General features: G+C 41.1%; 1 protein-coding gene across 4 annotated transcripts in view; it reads left to right on the top strand.

The window, feature by feature from the left end:
- The window catches only part of PRPSAP1 (phosphoribosyl pyrophosphate synthetase associated protein 1), a 100,922-nt gene that overhangs the window by 42,967 nt on the left and 39,866 nt on the right, over positions 1 to 18,089 (top strand). For 2 of the 4 annotated variants that reach the window (XM_073606191.1, XM_073606190.1), the window contains 7 exons: positions 1,589 to 1,773; positions 4,831 to 4,883; positions 4,959 to 5,025; positions 6,860 to 7,032; positions 10,610 to 10,725; positions 10,832 to 10,887; positions 13,927 to 14,072. In XM_073606191.1, coding sequence (XP_073462292.1) covers positions 1,610 to 1,773; positions 4,831 to 4,883; positions 4,959 to 5,025; positions 6,860 to 7,032; positions 10,610 to 10,725; positions 10,832 to 10,887; positions 13,927 to 14,072 — 775 coding nt within the window. In that variant the 5' untranslated portion in view covers positions 1,589 to 1,609. The remainder of the gene's footprint in view (positions 1 to 1,588; positions 1,774 to 4,830; positions 4,884 to 4,958; positions 5,026 to 6,859; positions 7,033 to 10,609; positions 10,726 to 10,831; positions 10,888 to 13,926; positions 14,073 to 18,089) is intronic. The other 2 variants (XM_073606192.1, XM_073606193.1) reach the window with 1 other exon arrangement.

The following is an 18,089-nucleotide window of genomic DNA, read 5'->3' as shown; positions in this document are numbered from 1 at the left end:
TATGTCTCCTGGTGTGAAACCAGGAGCTGCACCCCAGGAAATAAGTCAAAGGTAGAGTCCTTGACTTTCTGCAGATGGGGTGAGAAAAAAAGCTGGCCTTGAGTGCTTTCTAAGGACAGGTCTCGGCCTTATCAGTATTCTTTCAACAACCACTTGCCTCGCATTCTTTAGTTCGTAACTTTATTCAGGGGGTAACATGGCTTAATCTCCGGTTAGGTAACCCCTGAACACTTGGGACTTGAATTTAGTTTTGTTGGCATTACAAAACAGCCTTTTTTTTTTGGCCCGATATGACATATTACCTTGATCCTTTTTTGACAAGGAAACTATTTTTTTTTTTTTTTTTTCTGGTAATCATATCTTCTGTAACAAGGGTATCAGAATTGGCTGCTTTTTCTTGTAAAGAGCCATATTTTTATTATTCTCAAGGATAAGGTAGTATTGCGTCCTCATCCTAACTTTTTACCAAAGGTAGTATCAGGTTTTTATCTAAACCAGGATATTGTTCTACCTTCATTTTTCCAGAACCCTGTTCTTTGGAAGAAAAATCACTACATTCTCTTGATGTGGTGAGAGCAGTCAAAGTCTACTTAAAGGCGATTGCTCAGATTCGCAAAACGGATGTTTCGTTCGTGTTGCCTGAAGGTCCTAAAAGAGGACAGGCAGCATCAAAATCTACTATTCTAAATAGATTTGACAAGTAATCGTTCAAGCTTATGGCATAAAGAGGTAGATTCCACCCTCTCAAATCAAAACGCACTCCTCTAGGGCTGTTAGTGCTTCATGGGCAGTGCATCACCAAGCCTCCATGGCTCAATTTTGCAAGGCCACAACTTTGTCTTCCAACCATACATTTACCAGATTCTATCTGGTGGATGTAAAAAGACATGAGGATGTCGCCTTTGGGCGCAGTGTACTGCAGGCAGCAGTATAAATCCTCTGTTCTCATGGTGCCCTACTTTGGTTGTGTCTCCCTCCCCTCAGTTGGCATTGCTCTGGGACATCCCACATAGTAATTACTATGGCTCTGTGTCCCGTGATGTACGATTAAAGAAAATAGGATTTTTATACAGCTTACCTGTAAAATCCTTTTCTTTTGAAGTACATCACGGGACACAGAGGTCCCGCCCCTCTTTCTAGTATACACGTGTATTGCTTTGCTACAAAACTGAGCTGCTCCCAGTAGTGGGAGGGGTTATATAGGGAGGCAACTTCCTGTTTAGGGTGTGCCAGTGTGAGGCACCTGAAGGTGGACTATGACCCACATAGTAATTACTATGGCTCTGTGTCTCGTGATGTACTTCAAAAGAAAAAGATTTTACAGGTAAGCTGTTATAAAAATCCTATTTTCTTCTGCAATAAAGTGCTGCCTGCTTGCAGGGTTTTAATTATAGATTTAGTTTGACTGTAATACAGCAGACGTGATTAGGGAATGGTCCCCGGTGTAGCAAGTGACATTTCTCACACACAAACAGTAAAATATCTAAAAATGCACCCAGGATTTGCTGTAGTGTAGTAGGTACAGCTCCATATTACAGTGTTTATATGTTTTGGTGTGCTGTTTTTGTTTATCAAGCAGCCGTCTTAGTGTATTTCAGGTGTCCCCATTATGCCAAGACGGAATTCAATGCCTCACAAGTCTGTTTTCTCTTACTCTCGGGCTCCAAAGTGGCTGAATGTTACCTGTACGATGAACTCAGCCGGAAGTGGTTACCGAGTGTTCTCAGCGAATTCCACTGTTGCCTGCATTGAACTTGCCAAGAAGATTACAGAGTGAGTGGAGAACTTTTATGTAAACTCTAACCAATATATAGCTGAAAGTTGATCAGTCGATCAATGTGTGATACGATCAAAAGGATTGGTAATTCAATAGGGGGTAACTTCCTTTTGCATTTGAGAGACTCAATATAGATGAGAATTGCTCAAACTTGAGTTGATTAGCCAGGATGAAAAATTGATTGTTTTGCATCTGTCAACTGCACTGTGATCTGATTAGGAGATTGCATTTAAAAATGTAGATCCAAATGATTACTTGTCATATTTTCCAACTATTAATCATTATTAACCTCTCTATATGTGTTACGATTCAACAATATCGATTCAACGGGTTGACAATTAAAGATTGATTATTCTTATTGGGGGAAATTGGACGAAAATCTTTTTTTTTAAATTTTTATATGCTTGTGTGCCCACCATAAGAATGACATATTTCTGCTGCTGACAGCCAAGCTGAATGCTTTAAAGCCTAATGCAGGCCATAGATTACCTGATTTTCTTTCCTTCCATCACGGGTGGAAGAAAAGAAAATTCCTTGATTTCCCCATCAACAGTCATTGTGTTGCTGTGGGAATGCCTCCCGCAGTGCTTTTGTATTTTGCTGACAGGGGGCACAGGGAGCTTTTCTGGCTGGCAGAATACCATTGCGGCTATAGCAGTAATCACATGTAGAAAAATGAGACAGGCTGGTTGTACCCAAGTTGAACCAATTAGCCTGCCTATACGTGGATCAAAATCCGACCGGTCCCTCTCTGAACCAAATGAATTTTCATCTATATATGGCCAGCTTAAAGCGGAACTACACTGTATCTGAACACCACAAACCAAAAACAATATTTACTTCATTTTTAACATTCAAAGCAAACTTCCCCCGACCATCCATGTCTCCATGTTTTATTTTGCGAAGAAATCACTTTGAAAAACTCCACCCTAGCATTTCTTGCTGTGGCCATCTTGAGTAAGGGCAGAAGATGCATGATGCATTTATGTCCTGCAATCCATCTGCCCTTCGCTCTTTCTCCTCATTGGCTCACTGACTTTGATTTAGAGCAGTTGTTGTCGCAGCCAATGAGGAGGGAAAGTCCTGGACAACTGAGTCTCTCATGCAACATCGCTGGATCGAGATGGGCTGAGGGTGGCTGCTGCACACAGAAGGTTCTTTATCTAATGCATAAAATGCATTAAGATACAAAAAAAAAACTTCTGCCTTTACAAACCACCTTAAGTTAACTCTAGTTTAGGCCAAAGCTTTTTTTTTTCTTTTTTTTTTTTTTTTTTGATATTGGGAATAGTTAAAATCCCTGTCAGGTTTTATTTTTTTTTTGTCTCATTGGGGAGGGAGAGGAATGGTAGGAAATCTCTCCAAGTGAGGCTGTCTTAGCTGTCCTGTCCCTATTGGAAGATTTCTCCTCTATTGCTGTTCTGGTGTCAACTCCAAAATATTTGATCTTTCCCTCACTTTTAGTTCCATTGACCACCATCACCTGTAAAACAGACAGGGTGAATTGGCAGTAAAACCTTACAGAAATCCTAACCCTTCCCAAAACTAAAGTTTTGGCTTAACTGTACTTTAACGTACGACCCCGTGCTTTGGATTTTAGGAATTTCTGGTAACTTCTAGGGTCTATTTGTTGTATGGCCTCATGCATACCGGATGTTTTCTAAACTCTCCTAGAAGCCTTCGCATCAGCATTTTGATAAGAAAATGGAAAATGCCTAACACTTGTAAAAGTGTGTAGCATGTTTAGCCACGTTTACCTGCGTCAAGCATTTTGGGTGTTAATGCATTTTATTGGCCAGAAAAATTATATTCTCGGCATTGAAATGAATTAATGCTTAAGTTCTAAACCCGCCTAGCGTTATTGCATGTTTCCCCAAGGTTAATCTTTTTTTTTCCCGCTGAACCTCTGCTGTTCCTGGATGCACTGGCAGTGGGTTTTTTTTTTTCCCGGCCTCTAAATGCCTCTAAAAGTCTGTGCGCATGGATACATAGGTTGACATGCAGAAAGGCAGGGGAAAAAAAAAATGCCACGCACCCCTAGGAGCAGATAAAACCCTAAGAACATGGACTTTTATCTTGCTAGTAAAGGCAACATTCACTTCAGCAAGCAAGTACAAAGCATTTCGCAAGCTTTCTTAAAAGTGTATCTGTGGTAGAGATGTAAAATTTACGGAAATTTTTTTTTGTCTGGGGAAAAAAATAAACGTTTTCGGAAAAATTTGAAAAAATCCAGTGTGGAGTAGTTTTAGAAATTGAGATTCATTTTGTTACACTGGAACATGAAATGCAGAGTATATAAAAGTATTATGCTTGAAATAAAAGTACAGCTTAATCATTCAAAAATTTAATTTTCTATTACAAATGGAGTAACAAGGACTGTATTGTGTATTTTTGGGAGGCTGTGGTTTATAACGCCTTCTTACTTGAAGATGCTTCTGGTGAAGAAACACTTTGTGATGATCTAGAAGCAGCAGAAAGTGTTTCTGGAATGAAAAGTCGGGAGGGAAAAGCTCCTTGCACTTTCATTATGGTTGTCATATCATTCCATAAAGTATTTTATATTATATAGTGTTAGTATTAGTATTTACTGACCAGACTATAGGTAAACATTATGATGTGATGGTGGAGAACATTAATAGGAATAGTTTTAAAGGTTATAAAGATAAACTAATTTGTCAGATAAATGTAACCTCTTACATGTCAAACTGAGAGGACAAACGATCATCTACTGTATCCCAATAATCGTCCAACTGTAGGAGGTACAAGATGAAGTCTCACATGTCTCAGCATTTATTAGGATGACAGTGTAGGAGCACAATTGGGAAACAGTTGTCATACTATAACCAAAACAAGAATCCTCTTGGCAGGATCACACGGTATTTGATGAAACCTGCAGGTTTATACAGTTTGAAATTCATTTTTAAAGTGCATGCTAAAACTAATGTATCATTTTAGTGATTGATTGGTATAAGTCTGCTTTATCAATAACAAATGTTATATTAGAGTAGTTGTTCAGTTTTTTTGAATATATTGATCTTTTTTGTCTCTTTCAGGCGATTGGGGGTAGAATTGGGCAAGGCAATCGTCTACCAAGAGACCAATGGAGGTAAGAGTTTTGTGTTCAGCATGTTATGTTCGTGTTATCTGACCTTTTTAGCTAACTGTGCTTCTGTGTCTGCAGAAACCAGAGTGGAAATCCAGGAATCTGTCCGTGGACAGGATGTTTTTATTATACAGACCATCCCAAGGTGAAAATCTTATGTACATTTCATGTTGGATCAAAATAGTCATTTGTCATGTAGGTTTAAGGGTGCCTGACATGTTAAAGTAAACCTGTAATAAAAGATTATAAAGACTGGACCGGCGCAAGTCCATATGAAGTAGTCTGACTTTATAATTTTTGAGTGAGTGTTTCACTGTACTAAAGCAGGACTTTTCCAGTCATCTATTAGGCTTCATGTACACATGCAGCTCCTAAACTTGAGTTTAGGAGCTTTTGGCATTTTTTTTTGTCAATGTATACATAGGCTTTTAGCAGAGTTTAGGAGCCGCTGTGGTTAGGTGAGGTTCAACCTCCCTTTCCTGAACAGAAGAATCCCATTCAGGATTGGAACTTTTGACTGCCGGCTTGCGGTAAATGATATCTAAGTGTACATGAAGCCTTGGGTAACCCCCCCCCCCCCCCCGATTGCAGCTTGCTATGGTGGGCATTTGGTGAGGGGGAGGAGCCAGGAGCGCCGGGTAGGACCCAAGAAGAGGAGGATCAGGGCTGCTCTGTACAAAACCATTGCACAGATCAGGAAAAAAAAAATAGGGTTACAATTTTAAGGACCTTTCAAGCCAGTCACAATGGCCTGTTATTTGCCTGAATGTGCAGGCTTTTTAAAGCTTGTATTCTAGTTCTCATGTAACACAAGTTATGGCACCTAGTGCAGCCGTGAGCTTGTTTTGACTTTTCTCACTAACCATGTGTAGTACATGTCCTTGGCAGTCAGCAGATTAAAGCTCAACTCCAAATAAAACTTTGGCTGTCAGAATACCTGAACATTGGCTGAATCTGTTCAGCCAACAGATTTCTGTCCAGCTCCCTGATTTTTCAGTTGAAGGTTGGTTGGGGGATGGCGGCAACCGCATGAACTTGCTGAAATGTTATTGCTGTCCATGTCTTCCTGCCCCAGGTTAATGACCTTGCCTTTTATTTAAAAAAAAATAAAACCAGGGACAGAGGTGTGAGAATTTTCCCAACGGTGTCTCATCTGTCAGACAACAGAGGCTTAGTTCACATTGGAGCCGGAAACCTTACGAATCCAGTGCGGGTTCCTGCATCACACCTGACTCGAAGACCGTTCACACTGCCATATGCAAACCGCTGGGAGTGTTAATTCAAAGTTAATGACACCCCCAGATCGGTTCACATAGCTCAGTGTGAACTGTCAATTCGGATAGGAAACGGATCACATGGGTTTGAAAACCCATGCAATGCTATTCTGGTGCGGACGAAAAAAGGGTCCAGCATGACTTTGGTTCTAATGTGATGCAAATTCAGCCATACAATTCGTATGGTTGGATTTGCACAGCAGTGTGGTTTGAATCGCATGCAATATCTGACATTGCAGCAGTGTGAACCCAGCCAGACAATTTAACATTTCTCCACTCAACTCAAAACAATCCGAGAATTGTCTTGTCGTAATGTGACTAGATGTTTGTTTTCTGTTGAGCCAATGGCCGTTTACTGATGGGCTATTGAACAACTGCTTAGTGGTATTCCAGAAATGTAAAGTCAATTGTCTATAGGAAGGAATATATTGCAAACAGATGACACTCCAAACTAAGCCTAATTTCTTTCCCTTGTACAGCTGTCGGTGAACAGGGATTAGAGCTAGCTTTTTATTATCTCAGCTCACTGCATGCTTCATATAATTTAGCCTTCAAGGTCACAGTATTTTTGTGGCAAGTCTCTCTCTCTCTCTCACTCTCTCTCTCTCTCTCTCTCTCACTCTCACTCTCACTCTCTCTTATTGTATGTGTAATGTAAGAGTCTTTTGAACTTCTAAATAAGGTATATTTTAATTGTCCTTCTAGAGATGTGAACACAGCAGTCATGGAGCTATTGATCATGACTTACGCACTGAAGACATCATGCGCCAAGAACATCATTGGGGTTATTCCCTATTTTCCTTACAGCAAACAGTGCAAAATGCGCAAGAGGGGGTCCATTGTTTGCAAACTACTGGCTTCCATGCTGTCCAATGCTGGTACGATGCTATGGGTCATGTATGAAATATAGTTTACACTCAGTTGTGTATATTAACCATTTTAGTTTCATTTCCAGTCTGAGATTATTGCCTCCCAAGCACGGTGTCTACATAGCACTCTTCAGGAAATTTTCTTCTGTGGTAAATGCTAAATCAAATCGTATTATCTGAGTGACAGCTGGTTGTACCTCCACTTGCACTTCTAAAATTCTGCTCCTGTCCTGCAGTCATCAAGGTTTCAGTGATTTGACATTTTTTGTTTTTGCTGGTTGCTTCTGTGGTAAAAACCTGCATACAAAAGATGGGCACGGTTAAGAACATGAACAAGTACTAAACATGTGTGATGTAAGGGAACGATCCTTTAGATATTAATACTGTCATTTTATAACTGGACATAGTGATAGTTTCTCATTAAAGAAGTATTGTCTCCCGAAGCTGGGAAGGGATCATAGCGTTTGTGCAAACTGTCACCCTATATCATTATTCAAGTGGATCTAAAAATTATGACTAAAATTTTAGCCACCAGACTCAAATCCTTCCTTCCTCAATACATTCATCCCGACCAGGTGGGCTTTGTTCCATACAGGCAAGCGTCAAATGAAACTTGGCCCATTGTTGCTATTATCTCAGCTGTTCGCTTTGACTGGGACTCTAGGGGACCGTGTAGAGGTATACTGTTATCCTTGGACCTCCAAAAGGTGTTTGACACAATATCATGTGAATTGTCTATTTTACGCTCTACAGAACTACGGTTTTGGCCCTCACTTGCTTTTGTTTTTAAGGATGTTGTACGATAATCCTCTAGCCTTATTGTCAATAAAGGGCTACAGATCCCAAACCTTGCACATATACAGGGGTACTAGGCAGAGATGCCTCTGGTCTCCCCTCCTATTTATATTAGCATTTGAACCGTTGGTTATCAAGATTAGGCAGAATCCCAACATTAGGTGGCATCTTTTGTGGAGACAGGGAACACACGTGTGCCCTTTTTTTCCCCCCGACCATATCTTGTTGGTAATATTTTCACCCATTTTCACTATCCCCAATTTGCAATTTTATACCCACAGTTGATCCGGAGGAATGCAAAAAACCCAGCAAAGCATGACCCCATTTGCTCCAGCAGGGGCCAGGCCTTTTTTTTTTAAAGCAAACTACTGGGCTGAACAGAACCAGCTCTTGAGAGAGTCTATTCCACATTTTCACAGCTCTTGCTGTGAAGAAACCTTTCCGTATTTGGAGATTAAATCTCTTTTCCTCTAGACGTAAAGAGTGCCCCCTTGTCCTCTGTGATGACCTTAAAGTGAAGAACTCACCACCAAGTTCATTACTATATGGACCCCTTATGTATTTGTACGTGTTGATCATATCCCCCCTTAATCTTATTTGCATAGTAGGTGAGGTCGAAAAAAGACACAAGTCCATCAAGTCCAACCTATGTGTGTGATTATATGTCAGTATTACATTGTATATCCCTGTATGTTGCGGTCGTTCAGGTGCTTTTCTAATAGTTTAAACTATCGATGCCCCCCGCTGAGACCACCACCTGTGGAAGGGAATTCCACATCCTTGACGCTCTTACAGTAAAGAGCCCTCTACTTAGTTTAAGGATAAACCTCTTTTCTTATTTTAATGAGTGGCCACGAGTCTTGTTAAACTCCCTTCCGCAAAAAAGTTTTATCCCTATTGTAGGGTCACCAGTATGGTATTTGTACATTGAAATCATATCCCCTCTCAAGCGTCTCTTCTCCAGAGAGAATAAGTTCAGTGCTCACAACCTTTCCTCATAACTAATATCCTCCAGACCCTTTATTAGCTTTGTTGCCCTTCTTTTTACTCTCTCCATTTCCAGTACATCTTTCCTGAGGACTGGTGCCCAGAACTGGACAGCATACTCTAGGTGCAGCCGGACCAGAGTCTTGTAGAATGGGAGAATTATCGTTTTATCTCTGGAATTAATCCCCTTTTTAATGCATGCCAATATTCTGTTTGCTTTGTTAGCAGCAGCTTGGCATTGCATAGCCTTTAATCTACTAGTACCCCCAGGTCCTTTTCCATCCTAGATTCCCCCAGAGGTTCTCCCCCTCAGTGTATAGATTGCATTCAAATTTTTGCCACCCAAATGCATTATTTTACATTTTTCTGCATTGAACCTCATTTGCCATGTAGTTGCCCACCCCATTAATTTGTTTAGATCTTTTTGCAAGGTTTCCACATCCTGCGGAGAAGTTTTTGCCCTGCTTAGCTTAGTATTGTCCGCAAATACAGAGATTGAACTGTTTACCCCATCCTCCAGATCGTTTATGAACAAATTAAATAGGATTGGTCCCAGCACAGAACCCTGGGGGACCCCACTACCCACCCCTGACCATTCTGAATACTCCCCATTTATCATCACCCTCTGAACTTGCCCTTGTAGCCAGTTATCAATCCATGTACTCACCCTATGGTCCATGCCAAAGGACCTTATTTTGTACAGTAAACGTTTATGGGGAACTGGTGTCAAATGCTTTTGCAAGACAGAATAAATTCAGCTCCTCTATGCCTCTTATCAGTTTGGTTTTCTCCAGTTCCCGGATATCCTTTTTGTGAACTGGTGCCCAAAACTGATTAAATCACCTGCTGATAATAGTGCTTAAGGGGGTTTAGTATCACTAGTGTACTTCCAATCCATCCGGGCTGCGGCGCAAGACGACATATCCTTTTGTGCCTGCTGTCTGGGACCTGTGTGTCCCCCAGAAGACAAGCTGGCCATTCTCAAAGTGCATGCGCAGTAGGAAACAGGCAATGAAGCTGCAAGGCTCCACTGCTGGTTTCCCTTAGAATGGACGGATCAACCTCAGGGGGCCGATATCGCGGGCTCCCTGGACAGGTAAGTGTCCTTATTAAAAGTCAGCAGCTACATTGTTTGTAGCTGCTGACTTAAAAAAAAAATTTTTTTTGCATCTAGGACACTGCTTTAAACCCATCCTGTACCACTTGTACTCGACTTATCTGAGTGTTAAAAAACAGAACTTTGGAATTTGTGCCCAAAATCATGGCAAAGTGCAAGGTACTAGTCAGCAACTTTGCCTTGTGGTTTTTGTACAGCTGATGTTAGTTACTCACTCACCATATCCTCTTCTTCACTATGTCTGTGTGGAGACTGGCTTCTTGTTGGAGATCATTTTGTTTCCTCATGTCAGAGCCTCCAGCAAGGAGGAAAGCAAGCGGCTTTTTTTTCCCCTTGAGCCGAGCCTTCAGAGGCAGCAGTGCCTTAGATCTCACACTAGATCTATAGGTATGCATTTTAGGCACATACTGTACATACCAGGAAATATACTAATTTGTTCCAGGCAAAAGGTACATTCTTCAGGGGAATATTGAGGCATACTTAACCTTTCTAAATTTTTCTATATATCACAGCAAATCTTAACAGTTTGTGTTCAGTTGCACTTTATTAGCTTATGTGTAGAACTCGTATGTTAACATTAACTCATTTTGGAGAATTATGGATTCCAATTTTAATAAAAAGTAGTTTGTTTTTGTTTTTTTTCGTTTGTGGAGAATGTCATTTGGTTTTTATTCTTTTACTGTCCAGGCTTGACTCACATCATCACAATGGACCTGCATCAAAAGGAGATCCAAGGGTTCTTTAATTTTCCTGTAGACAATCTCCGAGCTTCTCCTTTCCTGCTACAATACATACAAGAAGAGGTGGGCAACGACAACAATCCAGTCGCTTTTGAGTTGTCGTCTATAATCTTGCTAGTGTTAACATTTACACCACCTCCTCATGTCTACTGTTCTATTCCTTTTTCAGATTCAGGATTACAGAAATGCAGTAATAGTTGCAAAGTCTCCTGATGCAGCAAAGAGGTAACTTATGTACACAAATGATATTAGCACGGCATACTAGTACGTTGACAGACTTATCCGTAAAAGGTGTCCCTCCAGTGGTGCACTGACAGGGCTTCCATATTCACCCGGTCTTACTGAGGAGTTCGCGGGCTACCGCCATTTGAGTGGCTAAGCCATGATGTTTTTCCCATACATGCGCACGTGAGTCACAATCGCAGCACAGCACTCTGGATTGACCACACATTGTGTGCCCTCACTTCAGTGCGTGTGCGCTGATAATGTCACCGGCTAATGAAATTGTGAATATCTCCTAAGCGGTGCACATTTAGGAGTTATTCATTGTACTTACAGGTAAGCTTTATTATAAGCTAACTTGTAGTGACCAAGCCTTGTTTACTACCCCTATAAGATGCGCTAATTGCAAATATAACAGAGGTGTGCATTGACCTGCTATAGAGGCTGTAAACACTGTTTTAATAAATGCTGTCTTGTGTCCAGTGGTGCTAAAGGACCTTTGTGTTTTCTGAAAGTATAAAGGTAAAAAAAATGTGCATTTATTATTTTTTTTACTCTGCAGTCTGTAAGGTTTTTGCACCTGCGATTAACAACACCTGTGATCCTGCAGACTGAATGGCAGGGAGGATCAATGGGCTATGAGAGCACTCGCCAACCCCCTCACAGTTCATTGAGAACTGCAAGCCGTCGTCCACGGTTGCCGGCGGTATTTGTAGTTCATTCATTCACAGAACTCTGTGAATAAGTAACACAGCTGTTTGGGCGGAGCCCTGCACTGTTTTTACATTTTGACAACTGGTGCGGGGAGAAGATTCCCCCACTTACTGTCACAGGGAGGAGGAGAGAGGGGGCAGAATCTGGAACATGTTCAATGCTTCACCCTAAATATGGATGTAACGTGTTCCAAAGGTGAACTTCTTCTTTAACCACTTCAGCTCGGCAAGGTTTTACCTCCTTCCTGACCAGGCCATTTTTTGCGATACGGCACTGTGCTACTTTGACTGATAATTTCACGGCCGTGCGACACTGTACCCAATTAAAATTCATGTCCTCCCCAAATAGAGCTTTCTTTTGATGCTATTTGATAACCTCTGTGTTTTATATCTATTTATCTATAAAACATACCCAACAAAAAAATGTAAAAAATCCAATTTCTTCAATTTAGGTCAATATGTATTCTGCTACATAATAAGCGTATATTGATTGGTTTGTGCAAAAGTTATAGCGTCTACAAATTATGGAATATTTTTATGGAATTTTTTTTTTACTAGTAATGGCGACGATCAGCAATTTTTAGCTGACACTTTTGACAATTTTTGGGGACCAGTGACATCATTGCAGTAACCAGTGCTAAAAACAATGCACTGTTACTGTACTAATGACACTGGCAGGGAAGGGGTTTACATCAGGGGCGATCAAAGTGTTAAGCGTGTCCCTAGAGGGTTCTAACTGTGGGGGATGTGCTTTCACTAAAAAAACGAGATCTGTGTTTCTGCTTAGTAACGCAAGATCTCCATTTTCCCTTCTGGCAGAAAAGTGATCTGTCTTGTTTATAGGCAGACTGCCATTCTGCCTCTTCTCAGAATGATCAGCAGGACTCGCTGATTGGCTCTCACTGTGTCCAATCACAGCGGGAGCAGGGCTCAGGCGGTGCAAGTCCCGGACCAGAAAGAAAAAAATCACACACAGGTATGTGATTTTGCGCTTAAGGGCTGCTCTGCTGCAGTATATGTATGTGGGGCCGTCCTTAAGCAGTTAAGAAAGTCACTTGGCCCTCACATTAAATAGGTCTGGGTCTCTCTCCTTGCATAACTTTTTTAAAGGCAGAGGCCTCCCTTGATATTTTTAGCCTGGCAGATATCTAGTAACAGGCTGCATCCATGAAATAATGTCCCATCTACTTGAATGACATGCTGCTGCTGCTGCTGCTATATGGTTATGTTCCATTTAAGTCTATGGGCTGTTGTTGCCTAAACTCGATCTTTATCTTTACACATTGCAGGAGGCTGCAGCGTGTAACATAAGTGTTTCTGCTGGGTTACTTTCTTGGAACGTCCATATACTACCAGCAAAAGGGCGGGGGGGGGGTTTAGGTTTAGATGAGACTTGAAAAGCTCTGACACACCGCAACACCGATCTCAGTAAAGAGTCTGATGGAGACTCTTTACCACGTGGTCAGCTGTGTCCAATAACAGCTGATGACAGTGTAAACAGGAAGAGCCGTGCATCGGCTTTTCCTCACTCGCATCTGAGAGACAAGAGTTAAAGGAGAGCCAATCGGCTGCTCTCCTGACGTGGGGAGGAGGGGGGGCTGCACTGTTAATCCCCCCCGAGGATGCCACTAAGGATACACACCACTGATGACCGCCAGGGATGCCAATCTGTGCCAAAAAATGGCAATCAGTACCCATCAGTAATGCCTGCCAGTGCCTCCTTTACAGTGATGCTTATGAGTGCCACCCATCAGTGTCCATTGGTAGTGCCCATTGGTGCTGCTCATGAGTGCCACCTCATTGGTGCCCATCAGTGAAGGAGAAAACATACTCATTTACAAAATTTTAGAACAAACGAAGAAAAACTTTTATATTTTTTTCCAAATTTTTGCTCTTTTATTTGTTTAGCAAAAAATAAAAACCCCAGAGGTGATCAAATACCGCCAAAAGAAATCTCTGTTTGTGGAAACAAAATTATAAAAATTTAGTTTTGATACAGTGTTGCATGACCAAGCAATTGTCATTTAAAAAGCGACAGCGCTTAAAGCTGAAAATTGGCTTGGGCAGGAAAGGGGGAAAGTGCCTGGTATTGAAGTGGTTAAAAGCTTAGAGCAGAGCTTCCCCTTAAAGGGATAGTTCCATTCCCATACATCCCACCCACCTCTCCAAGACATATTTGGAATATGGGTTTTTTTTTGTTTTTTTATTTCAACAGCTGTAGTATTTGACTTTTTTACAAACTGACTGGAGCTCCTCTTTAATAAATATAAGCATATTGCATGAAATGCTTTCTATTCTTTCACACTAATTGCTTTGTTTGCTATGGCAGGGCACAGTCTTACGCAGAACGGCTGCGTCTTGGACTTGCAGTGATACACGGTGAGGCGCAGTTTGCAGAAGTTGACATGGCAGATGGACGTCACTCTCCACCCACTGTAAAGAACTCACCTCTCCACCTAGGACTAGAGATCCCTTGTAAGTTCTCCCAGTTTTCTCAAGCTATAATAAAGCCAAGTCTTTTACTTTTAGTGCTGTCTGGAACCCTGACTGTGAGATCTACCACACCTCTCCCATGTCTGTGAGGGAAGAAGCTTGGCTTTTTAGCAAGCGTTTAGGCTGGGTTCACATATATGCAACCGTGGGAGTCCCGTGTGGTTCTGTTAACCGGTTCAGGTGCGAATGTTTACCTGAAAATCGCACCTGGACCGGACTGAAAAACGCTTAGGACTCTCTTTAAGACTGAGGCCACCCTGTACATGTGTGAACCGGCTGACGGTTCACATGTTATGCGCAGTTGGATGCGGTTCAAAACGCATCCGATTCACATATATGTGGACAGAGCCTTTGAGTCTGCATTGATGAGCTTTGGCTTGCTTCAAACAGGTTTTATATTCCCATACAAGTCTATAGATATTGGAAAATATGGTTTGAAGTAAGTCAGGAGGAGGTCAACTGCATGTCAGTTAATTCTGATCTCTCAGGCATTTGAAACTGATGTCATCAGAAAGTCTATCAAATCATGCACTTGCTGTTTGCTTGAGTTAGTTTCAAATATATTCTCTTGTAGAATCTTTTAGAGTTCATAGGGCATAGTGGCAAAAATAATTATTTGATCTCCTGCAGATTTTGTTTGCCCACTTAAAAAGAAATGAAGGGTCTATAATTATCATAGGTGTAGTTTAAATGATAGAGACAGATCAGTTCTGTCAATTTGAGAAGGTGCTCCTAATGACAACTCGTTATGTGTATAAAAGACACCTGTCCACAGAATCTTTCTTCCATTCAAACCTCACCATCATGTGCAAGACCACGGAGCTGTCAAAGGATGTACAAAATGACCATCGATCGCCCTTGGTCTGGAGCTCCATGCAAGATTTTGCCTTATGGGGCAAGGATGATCATGAGAAAAGCGAGGGATCAGCCGAGAACTACACAGGAGGAGCTTGTGAATGATCTCAAGGCAGTTGCGACCACAGTCACCAAACGAACCGTTGGTAACACAATACGCTGCCATGGATTGAAATCCTGCTACAGCGTCTTAAAGAGCCGAAGTATAGCTACGACGGCTCGCCCAGGGTAGCCAACCTGCCGCAGTATAACTGTGGCAGCTGATCGGGTAGCAGTTAAGAAGACACATAAAGGTTATGGAGTGGCCTAGCCAGTCTACAGACCTTAATCCTATGGAAAATTTATGGAGGGAGCTGAAACCTCGAGTTAACAAGCAACAGTCCAGAAACCTTAACGTTTTAGAAAAGATCTGTAAAGAGTGGACCAAAATCCCCCCTGAGATGTGTGCAAACCTGGTCAATTACTACAGAGGTAAGAAATGTCTTACCTCTGTGCTTGCCAGCAAGGGTTTCTCCACCAGGTACTAAGTCATGTTTTGTTTTTTTTTTTTGGAGATCAAATAATTTTTTTTACTCACTGAACTGCAACTCAATTTATACCATTTGTATCCTGTGTGTTTTTTTTTTTTTCTGGATTTTTGGTTGATATTCTGTCTTTCATTCAAAATACACCTGTAATAAAAATTATAGACCCTTTACTTCTTTGTAAGTGGGCAAACTTACAAAATCTGCAGAGGATCATATAATTATTTTCCTCACTGTATAGATGCTATGATGTAAACTCTGGTACATGGAAAAAAAAAAAAACAGAAGGCGCATAGACCTCTTGTAGAGAGCCATTCCACGTTCTTCACAATGACAAAGGTAGTCTTGCGTCCAAGGTGATCCTTTCTTTTTAAAGTGGTATCGCACTTCTACCTCAGTGAAGACCTAGTCTTGCCATCCTTATGCCCAACTTCAAAAGGAAATTGCCTGGACATAGTCAGAGCCATTAGAGTCTACCTCAAAGGACAGATTCCATCAGGAAGACTGATTTGCCTATTTGTCCTCTTCTCAGGGCCTCGCAAAGGGCACCCTGCTTCAAAGTATACCATCACTCAATGGATAAGAATGGCAAGGGACAAATGTCCTCCTGTGCTCTTACATGCTCATTCCATCAGATTGGTGGGAGTTTCTTGGGCTTTCAGGCACCAGGTGTCTCTAGCTCAGTTTTGTAAGACTGCCATCTTTTTTCCTTTCATTCATACCTTTTCAAAGTTTTACTAGCTTGATTTCTAATCCTCTGCAGATGCATCTTTTGGCCGCAAAGTTCTTGCAGCTGCTCTCTGAAGTTGGGTCTGTTGACCCTTGTTGGCACAGTTCTATTTTCCTTCTTATTCATTGCTTGGGGATGTCCCAGGGTCTCTGAATAGTTTGCCTGTGTCCCTGTACTGTACTATAAAGATGAGGCATTTTGACTTGCCTGTAATTTCATATCTTTGAGTTCAGTGCAAGACAGGGCATTGTCCCTTCCATTGCTTAGTTATTCTGCATTTCCTGCTACAAACCAGAGGATTCAAAGTGGGGTAAAGTCATAGGGAAGGTGCCCAGTGGCTGTGTCCTCGAACACCTGCCAATCACACCTAAAGGTACAAGCATTTAACATAGTCTCTATGAATACTTCGCCTGTCCCCTGTATTTATTTATTTTTTTTTTTTTTCCTTTTTACACCACTAGCAGTGTGTGAGGGGGGAAAAAAAAAGGAATTTTGACTTTATGTGCAAATATAAGGGATAAGAGGAGAGAAGTTACTTAAGGCCAAGGCAATTGCATGATAAATGGACTGTAAATTATAAGAATGTGAATTCTTTGAGTCTGTCAATGAGTAAAGGAAATGTCTGTTTTTAGAATGATGGAATGTGGGTGGGTCAACTAACAAAAGGCAGGAGCTATTTATTTTGTAGTTGAATGAATTTAGGTTGTGTCAAAGTGACAAATGTTTTGTTGCATAGCCAATTTGGAAAGCACTTTATAATGTAGCTGTACAATGATTCATGCTGTAAGCCCCTGTGTATATTAAAGGATGTTAATAATTAGATTAACGTGGATTGCTTACTTTCAAAGAGAGGGTTTAACCTGTCTGTATAAAGCTACTGCTTACATGCTTTCCTGTGCTTTTAATATTAGGCAAACGTCAGCCCCTGTATCCAGGCATTGAGCTTCCAAGTATGGAAAGTGTTGTGCTTTTTGCTGTGTGTCTGCTAGGAATGCATTAAAAATGTTGTGGAGTGCTGCATTAAATTCTGTGTGCTCTAATCCAACTCACGCCCTAGTTTTGTAAATATTCAGTATTAAACACTGAACTGCTGTAACCACATTAATACAAGTAGTAGACTAATTCTATTACAGTAATTGCTGTTTTCTTCTACCAGTTTCTACCCCTGACTGAGCTCACAACTATCCTTACAAGAAAGTCATGCAGTCAGACAATTGAGGACATTTTAGTGACTTGCAACTAACCTACTAGTACATTTATGTGCAGCTATGAACACATTTAGGACAGAATGTTTGTAAACCCTTTGACTTCTCTGTGTCTTTTTGCATAAATGGCTCCTAAAATGTAATCTATTATCCAAGTCATAGTCAAAGACTGTCTTAATTGAGAAACCAGAAATAGAACATTTTAAAAGTTTATCAAATGGTTTAATTGACCAAGGTGAGATTAGAGAAATTAATATGTGACCTATGCAGGGGTAAAGACAGTGGTTGTCAAATTACTCAATATAATTGGCCCCAGTGCAATTCCTGACATCACCAAAAAGCCACATATAATGTTCAGTGTATGCAATGCAATTGAAATAGATGGTCAGACTAGGGGCAGGCTACAGGAGATAAAATACCACAGACATTCTACAGGTCAGGTATGATTGGAGACTAGGGATATCATGTAGGAGGCTGTCAGAGACTGGGGACTCCTTGCAAGAGACTGCTAAAGATCACTGCTAGCACAGCCACTTTACAGGCTTATGTCCTAAAAAAACAAAAAAAAATTACTGGCACCATTATATGTTCTAAAATCGCAAGAATCGTTCTAAAATTATAGAGGAAAAAAATACACAAGGAGGGGAAAAGATGGACAACGCACGAAAGACAGAAAAAAAAATAA

The sequence above is a fragment of the Aquarana catesbeiana genome, linkage group LG12, assembly GCF_042186555.1.
Source record: "Aquarana catesbeiana isolate 2022-GZ linkage group LG12, ASM4218655v1, whole genome shotgun sequence".
In the NCBI taxonomy this organism is placed as follows: domain Eukaryota; kingdom Metazoa; phylum Chordata; class Amphibia; order Anura; family Ranidae; genus Aquarana; species Aquarana catesbeiana.
The sequence above is the reverse complement of the archived record's forward strand: the minus strand, read 5'-3'. Positions and strand labels throughout refer to the sequence as shown.